The sequence below is a fragment of the Electrophorus electricus genome, chromosome 5 (assembly GCF_013358815.1).
Source record: "Electrophorus electricus isolate fEleEle1 chromosome 5, fEleEle1.pri, whole genome shotgun sequence".
In the NCBI taxonomy this organism is placed as follows: Eukaryota; Metazoa; Chordata; class Actinopteri; order Gymnotiformes; family Gymnotidae; genus Electrophorus; species Electrophorus electricus.
Window position 1 is genome coordinate 15,522,976 of NC_049539.1, and position 8,715 is coordinate 15,531,690.

At 43.1% G+C, this 8,715-nt stretch overlaps 1 protein-coding gene across 10 annotated transcripts in view; it reads right to left on the reverse strand.

Moving 5' to 3' along the window:
• The window catches only part of arhgef28a (Rho guanine nucleotide exchange factor (GEF) 28a), a 73,306-nt gene that overhangs the window by 26,659 nt on the left and 37,932 nt on the right, over positions 1-8,715 (reverse strand). For 7 of the 10 annotated variants that reach the window (XM_035526626.1, XM_035526627.1, XM_035526628.1 and 4 more), the window contains exons 9-13: positions 8,633-8,702; positions 2,754-2,854; positions 1,748-2,058; positions 1,237-1,426; positions 985-1,102 (exon numbers count right to left, since the gene is read on the reverse strand). In XM_035526626.1, coding sequence (XP_035382519.1) covers positions 985-1,102; positions 1,237-1,426; positions 1,748-2,058; positions 2,754-2,854; positions 8,633-8,702 — 790 coding nt within the window. Of the gene's footprint in view, positions 1-984; positions 1,103-1,236; positions 1,427-1,747; positions 2,059-2,753; positions 2,855-4,715; positions 6,391-8,632; positions 8,703-8,715 lie in introns of those variants that run through there. The other 3 variants (XM_035526633.1, XM_035526631.1, XM_035526625.1) reach the window with 2 other exon arrangements.

Below are 8,715 nucleotides of genomic sequence, written 5' to 3' on the forward strand. Positions count from 1 at the left end.
TTAGCTGTATGCCACAACTAATCTCATACGCACAACTCAGTCTCTTTGGTGCTCACCAAAACAGGTTTGAACTAAATCAGACAAATAGTAAATAGTTAAATAGTGAAGTGTTTTAGGAAATCAGGCCTATTGAAAAGAACACACACACACACACACACACACTCATTATTTGTAAAGAGATGTCTTAAATATGCCTCAAAATGAGCAGTAGTTTCTGAGTAAACTAAATCACACAGCTGAAGGACCTCTGTTTGAAACATCCTGTTTCTCTGGAAACATTGTGTACTTCAACGCACGCACACACACACACACACACACACACACACACACACACACACACACACACACACACACACACACACACACACACACACACACACACACACACACACACACACACACACACACACACACACACATATATATTCAAGGGCTGCCTGCACCCTGGTAGCCATTACCTTTCCATTCCAAATAAGTTCCTATCAAGAAAAACTACAGAGATCAACAGCATTCAGGAAATGACCACTATGGGGCTTGGGAGTTCTTGGATATGTTTGGTAGCAACAGTGATGACATCAGGGCCAACTCTTCCTCGACATTTGGGCCTGCTTAGATTGGTGCTTGTTCTAATCCTTCAGAGATTTCAAGACAGACTAGACAGGAAATGTCAGTGATGCTATCTACTTGCTCCTCTGGCTCGTGTTCTCAGAACCACAGGAAGACAGAGGACAAATGATTTCTTAGATTTGCTAGTGAGGGGCCAAATACAGTGGCAGCAAGCTATTAGGATTGTACTTTATTAGGGATAGGATTGAACTTTACTGCCATTTAAAATATTCTGATATGAACCTATAAAGTTAATTAATAACTAATAATCAATTAGCCAAGTAATTATACTATGGGCCATTATCAACGAAAGAAATGTGTCTAATTGCCAAGTGGTATTATTCTAGACCAAACAAAGCACAGGGGTTTGAGGCTGACCGTTGCTGAGGTCGGTGGGTGAGGGGTGGGCATCACGGCTGAAGCGTGGGGGTAACAGGCTGATTTTGGGGGATGAATATGAGTACGAACGGAGTCGAACTCCCTGATCGCCAGAGTCCTGGAGGAGATAAGCAGGCATCATTGTTGACAGCACACAATTATATATGTATGTTGCCTCTAAATGCAAGAGGCAGAGCATATGTAAACAATTCTTGAGGAGTTTGAAAAAGCTAGAAGCCTGCGGGTCTATACCTTTGATGAGGTGTGGTTACAGGGGGATGCAGTGGGGTGAGCATGAAGGCAGAAGAGTTCAGAAGTGGGTTTAACGCTGTCCTGATCCTCTGTGTTGCTCTGATGATCTGGGGATATTCTGGGGAGGGGCTTCTTTATGAGGACGTCATCCTCCTCCTCACTGTCTATTTCCAAGGCCACAAGACTTGGGCTTGTAAGAGTGGAGAAAAACATCATGCATATTTTACCTAAAGGCTAAAATAGAAGTCATGCTTCTGGTGCTTCATCCAACGGCACTGTTTACTTGTTATCCAAATCAGCAGATGAATGTGTCCAAAGATTCCTTGCTCTGAGGCACAGCTAACCCAAGAACACTTTTTTGTGCCAGATCTCTTTCTTCACACAGCCCTTTTGTCTGAACTGGTTCTGGTTATGTATGCCATTTTTGCTGTTATAAGTTATGATTTAAAAACATTCTTGTCAGTAGATTTGATTGGCAGACTTGAGAAGCTGAAGCAGTTTCCATATTTACCTGAGCTCATAGGAATCTGGGGGTGAGCCTGTGCTGTGATAGGCCTGTTCAGCAGGCCGGGCAGCACGAAGAAACCTCTCCAGCACCAGTCCAGCTGGGGAGGTGGGTGAGAACTGAGAGAAGGTGGGAGAGAAAGGGCGGGACAACGGCTGCTTCTCTTTAAGCTCCTCCCCCTCTTGGATGGGTTGTGGCGTGTCTGTCAGCCCTGACGACAGAGTCGCCATACTTGAACCAGGCGAGTCCTCGGTGTCCATCCCAGAGCTGCCTGCTGTCCCTCCAGAAGTGTGTGGCTTCCTGTGGAGATCATCATCCTGTAACCAGAAAAAAAAAAAAAAAAAACATGATGGAAAAGTCTGAAATTTCACACACACCCATACACACACACACACACACACACACACACACACACACACACACACACACACACACACACACGCACACACGCACGCACACAACACAAACAAACACACACAAAAAAATAATCCAAAGTAACATTGTGCAAGCTTTCTGTGAACATCACAAGGAATCCTACAGCCTTTCCAACAATCTAAACATGTTTATTGGCAAAACATGACAGGAGCACTTTAAGCTTGTGTAACAAAGAGCCTGTTATGTTTCCATCAGACTGCACTGATACCTGAGGCTGAAATGGATATTTACTCATTAACAAGCAAAAACACATACATTACATTTATCAGACGCTTTTATCCAAAGCAACTAACAATTATGACTGAGTACAACTTGAGCAATTGAGGGTTAATGGCCTTGCTCAGGGGCCCAACAGTGGCAACTTGAACCAGCAACCTTCCTATTACTAGTTAAGTACCTTAACCACTGAGCTACCACTACCACCGACACACCCACAAACAGTCACACCCAGACAGACAAACACAGATACACACACACACAAATGCACCCTCAGACACACATTTACAGACACACAACCACAGACACCTACCCATATGCACACACACCAACAGACAGACCCACATTCTATATGTCAAACCTTTCTGGTGCGGTTGAGCATGGCAGCAAGTCTAGCAGCAGCTGTGAGCGTGCAGTGGGGCTGGAAACCAGAGCTGGAGACTGGAGGTGAGCCCGACTTGTCTGTCAAAGCAAAAAACAAAACTAAAACCAAAAATAATCTCCGTGTAAGGAGCTGTGTCGACTTTAAAAAGGAAATGAAGGGTTAACTAAAGCTAAACACTTCATAGCACATGATAGAAAAGATCCACAACAGTTTTTCTGGAATTACCTGCATGCTCCAAAATCACATGTTCATATTGTTCAAAAACCCAGAAAAAAAGTGGTTCAGTAGAAAACATCATCCCAGTTAATAGCTTTATGATTGCTAAATAAACAAAAATCAAAATTAAAAAGTGCTTGCTTTTTGGGCAAGCACTTTGATTTAGGACACTATTGATCTATTGTGGAAATATCTGACATTTCAAAGCATCTGTTCTGTGTTATTGTTCACTAATGTAAAGATAGCATGCAAGAACATGCTAATGATTAAAGTGGCCTTTCACACTTGCTGAAAATTCTGAAGGACCACAAATAAAAATGTTCCATAAAGGAAGAATGCTAAAATGATTCCTATGCTGGAGTCTGACTGCGGTGGATAAACAGTGAACATGTGTATCCTGGTATCAACACAGCCAAGTGAAGTTTTCACGAACAACACATATTTTCACTCTCTTTCTACATTTCCTCTCTGTTACATCCATCTCTCTCACCCTCATTCTCATTCTTTCTCTATCTATCTCTCTCTCTCTCTCTCTCTCTCTCTCTCTCTCTCTCACACACACACACACACACACACACACACACACACACACACACACACACACGGACACACACACACACAAACAGCGTTTGATGTCTGGGCTGTTCTCTGGCTGGTTACTGTATAGGAAATCCTGTCCTTCCAGGGGGAATTTCCTAGACACGGTACTAAGAACAATCACATATTAACACAATGCATTTCTCCAATAGTTGTGATTCTTCTCAGTCATTCAAAACTAGACATATGACATACAGACACAAAAAAAGAATGATCCAAATATTTTACAAGAATCCCTGTCTCTTGTGCATTGTCTGATTTATTGCCATTCCTGGGCTCAAACAAGAGACACATACACATATAGGCTACATAAATGTTTGCCAGTTACAGCAACTGGCACAAGTCCTTTGGTTAAATAATTGAAATTCATAGAAAGATTCACAGGCTACTATAGAAAGATGAGTGAGGGTATATGTGAGGACAGTACCAGACTGCATGTGTTTGCGTGTGCGTGTGTGTGTGCATGTATGTATGCGTGGATGCTTTGAGGTTCTTTGTACAAGTATGATGAATGTGTGTAAGGTCCTTTCAACAATAACACAAAGATTTGAGCCTGACGTCAGTGAAATCAATCCTCTGCACACATGCACGCACAGGACACACACACACACACACACACACACACACACACACACACACACACACACACAGACACACACACACACACACACACACACACACACAAACACACACCCCATGCTGAGCTTAACAACAAACTGAACATTTAGTCTCTAAATCAAACCCCTTCACAACAGAGACACAGGGCAAGATGTCCTGAACTCTTATCATCATGGTTGAAAGGTACACACAAATGCAGCTTCAGGAAATTAACCATGGTATGGGTACATGTATTTGTTTAGGGCAGAGGGAATGATCATGAAAAAAAGGTAGAGACACACATTGGCTAAGACATATAGATGTGACCCTTTTCACTGTACCCAGTTTTAACATGAGCTGAGTTGGTCATTGACTCAGTATTTCACATTACCATATTATGCTTTCTCAGCAGCATAAGCACAAAACACAAGCTCCTTACCAATGGGTGCTGTCACCCCAACAACCCATTAAAGTCTCCGTCACTTATCCTAACCCTCTCCACCTCCCCTCTGATGCCTCCCTCCTTACCTGGTTTTACCAGCTTTCTCCGAATCCTCATTCTGGGAAAGGAGGGCCAGGAGTAGTTAAAGGGAGAGTCAGAATCCGAGTCCATGGCTTTCAGTTTTTCTTAGTGTTCGTGTGCACCAGTCCGCTCACTGCTAGCCAACAACAACAACAAAAAAAGGCCCAGGCACTGGAAAAAACAGGCCCACAACACCAATTCCTGAGACAACACTGTAGAAGACTAGACGGTGTGGCGTATGGAAGTGGCCTCGTTCGACACTCATTCTTTTTTTTCATGCAAAGTAAAGTCAAACCTAAGATTACCTTGTCCTGGAAGTAAAGAGACAGAAGGTTCTTAAGAAGCTATGTGAAAGAACCTGGAAGGTCATCCAAGGTTTACAAATTATTAACCGTCCATGCTAATGAACCCTAGGGAGGGTTTGGGGAGACACGCTGGGGGGCCAAAAAACAAACATACCAACACACATTTTTAACGCACACCTCATAGAGAGGCAATAACACTCTCCGTGCTGTTCTACCAAACAGACGGAGGAGTAAAAAATCACAAATGATGCGGTCTTGAGAAAAACACAGAAGGGAAAAACAATGGAACCGATTGTCAAACTTAAAAAGTGACCCTAAATAAACTAAAAGCTGTAACCTCTAACACTTAACCTCCCCATTCAGACAAATCAAGATTTCAAGGCAATGCTAAATGTCTAAGATACATCCACCATCATCAGTGCAGAGACAACACTGCAAAGCACAGGCTACCTCTGTTCACCTACACCTGATTTCTACAGAAATCCCACCCAAGTTTCTGTATAGACTGAAGCTCGTCCAACAGCACTGCTTTTAAACTTTACAATAATCCCCAAGTTATCCACCACATAACCTATGTCTGATAACCCCAAACAGGCAATGATTATATAGTAAAATAATATGCCTCTTTCAGTGTGTGTGTGTGTGTGTGTGTGTGTGTGCGCGTGTGTGTGTGTGTGTGTGTGTGCGTGCGCACACACGAACGTGTGTGTAAGCACTCCACAAACTCCTTTAAGGGTCCCCTGATGGCCAGGAGTCAACACGCTGATAACTCCAGCAGACACGGAACAGAACATGCCAAAAGTAGATTGTAGCCATGTGTGTGCATGCTTCTGGCCTAGAGCTCCTCTCCGCATGTGGTGGACTTCCTGTCTCCGCTGAGAAACCGCACGCTCCGCTGCGTGTGCATGTGTGTGCATGTGGCAATGTCCTCATGCTGATCCTAGAGGTAGCGGGAATGGACACGTGCGCATACACAAGTTACCCGTACTTCAGCTAAAGGCATTCATAATAGTGACAATGGTAATCCGGATCGATGGAGCAGATGTGGTCTCTGTCCCCATGCGAAGACTGGGAGCCTCTTGTGAGGAAAGCCAGAATGTGCGGCTGGAAGAGTATGCGTCTGGGAATGGAGTCACTGCATAGTGCCACGTGTGGACAGCTTCCTTCTTCAGTCTGAGGGGGAAAAGGGTTTATGCCTTCCTTTCCACACCTCTCGCCTTTAATCCTGTCGCTCGAGTCTCGACCTCTGTTTCAGCTTTGGGGCACTGTGGTGTCTCTGTCTCTCCAAGCACTCCTATGGAAACTCCTGTGAGGACTCGGATAAGGACATCCAGTCTGCCTCCAGTCCACATTAGCTATGTGACGGAACACTAAAGATGTGGCTGTCTTAATCTCTTTCCCAAACAGACTCTCCTCCCACAGAGATCTCCTCCTCTCTTTCTCTCTCTCTTTCTCGCTTTCTCTGAGTGTGTGTGCATTGCTAGCCTTATGAGGGATAATATATCCCTAGGACTATACCCAAATGAGAAGTTTTGATGTTGTGGGGACATTTAGCTGATTCTCAGGATAGTTTTTTTTTTTTCCTGCAGCTTTTACTGAGGAACATAAACAGAGTGTTTTGGTTGCCAAGGTGAACTTTAAGGTTCAGTTGATGTGTAGCAGTATTTAGCTACAGTTCAGTCATAGGTCAAACCGCTGCAGTGATAATAAAAATGCCCATGTGCCTGTGAATCTGAGTAAATGAATGGATGAGTCAGAGAGGAACAGAAATGAAAAATGGTCAGTTGTGCTTAATATGTGTGGTCCTCATAAGAATTTGTGAGTGTGTAAAGTGGGGAGTGGGGTGTGTGTGCGTGGGTTGTTGGTCGGGGGAGGTGTGAGGTTCGGTTCTTATGGTACAAAAACACCGCGACCCAGTTGTGACAAATCATGAGAAAATCGGATGTTCTGAGGAGATTTTGCTGGTCCTCTTGAGAATTATTTTTCAATTTATACTGAAAAAATACTAAAAGAACCAAAAGAGCTTTGATTACTGAGGCGAAGTTCAAGCGTAGCAGTATTTAGCTACAAGCCAAGAAAAAAAACCAAAAACATTTCCACTGCAAGTTCATGGAAATGAATGAATGAGTGGAAATAAATAAAGGAATGAATGAGTGAAAGAGCGACAGCGATAAGTTCCTGAAGAGTGTGTGAGTGCATCTGTGTGCTTGTAAGGAAAAACTGGCAAATTTACAACCTCTGCTCTCAGTAACAAGCAAGACTTTTCTTCAGAACTTCCCCCCCTGAATTAACATTCTACATTGCCATGGCAACAAACCCCTCCAACTCTCTATCCTCTCTTCCCTATGCCTGTATGGCACTGTGTGACACTGTGTATGACTGTGGGTGGCTGTGGGTAGCTGTGGGTGGCTGTGTGCATGAGGGTGGCCAGCATGGCGTGTGTGCGAGCGCACTCATTCTCACTGCTAGTCTTTGTTTTTGTAGTTTCCATGTGAAGAAGCCCAACCACAAGTTAAAAGAATTTTGTCATTGTTTTGTTTTGTTTTGTTTTGTGTGGGATTCCTGCTTCAGTTTTTGGGACTATGGTGGACTAAAGAAGAGTGAGGAGATGAACAGTTGAAACTTGCTTTGTTGGGGATATGACACTTGACATGTTCTAAGTCACTGAATAGAGCAATGTTGTCATTCCTGTTAATTACAGTCAGTTTGGTGTGTGTATGAGTGAGAAAAAAGGAACCAGCTTAAAACACATTCCTTCTTTTGTCATCTCTACAAAACTCTCTCTCCCTTTCTCTCCCTCTTAAAGAACACAGATAAATCACTTGTACATGAGTCAATGGACAGCAGTCTCTGTTCTCTTCTCTGTCCATTAGCCTCTGCAGCCTGAGTGTAGTGGAGCAGACGGTGTGTAGTGGGATAGCCTGTGTGTAGTGGGACAGCTGTGGCCTGAGTGGATCTAACCACCAGGGCAGAAAAAGACACATCTCTAGGTATTAAAAAAATGAGTTAAACTCTGGATGATAGTGGGTTGTGTTTTGACACCACTCCTCAAGTAGGGGTCTTAACCACCACCTCCCAACTTCAAGCAGAGATACTGTGGCAAAGCAGAGCTTGTTAATTGCAGTACTGGGTACAAGTTAGAGCAGTGCTCATAAAGTCAAGATCTAAGACGATAATCATATTCTAAATTTATATGAAACATTTCCTCACTAATCGATCACACACACCTACTGAATGTAGTGCTGACAACTCTACTGAGATGTGGTGAATGATGAAAGAAAGAAATATGGAAAGAATTGCAAGAACATATGGTGTTTTGCAAAGAGATTTTAACATATCCTCACACTGCTCTGTTTGAAAAGATTTATATTTGTCTATATCTCAATGTACTGCAAGATGAGTTTCGCTATTGTTGAATTTATGCGATTGTTTTCAGTGATGCTGAAATGAAGCATGATGTTCCATTCTCACATAAACAGATTTGAGTTTACACTTAGCACAACCCTGTATGCACGCATACTGAAAACATAGCGCAACTATGCAGAAAACGAGACAAGTGACAAGCAGTTGATTCAGTTCATTGCAAAGATCACAAAGACAAACAGATAAATGAATACCTGTGTAACATTTGGGAGGTCTCTCTTCTTCACCTTCATCCAGAGAAATAATCTGATCTTCAAAAACCTTCTGAAAACAAGAA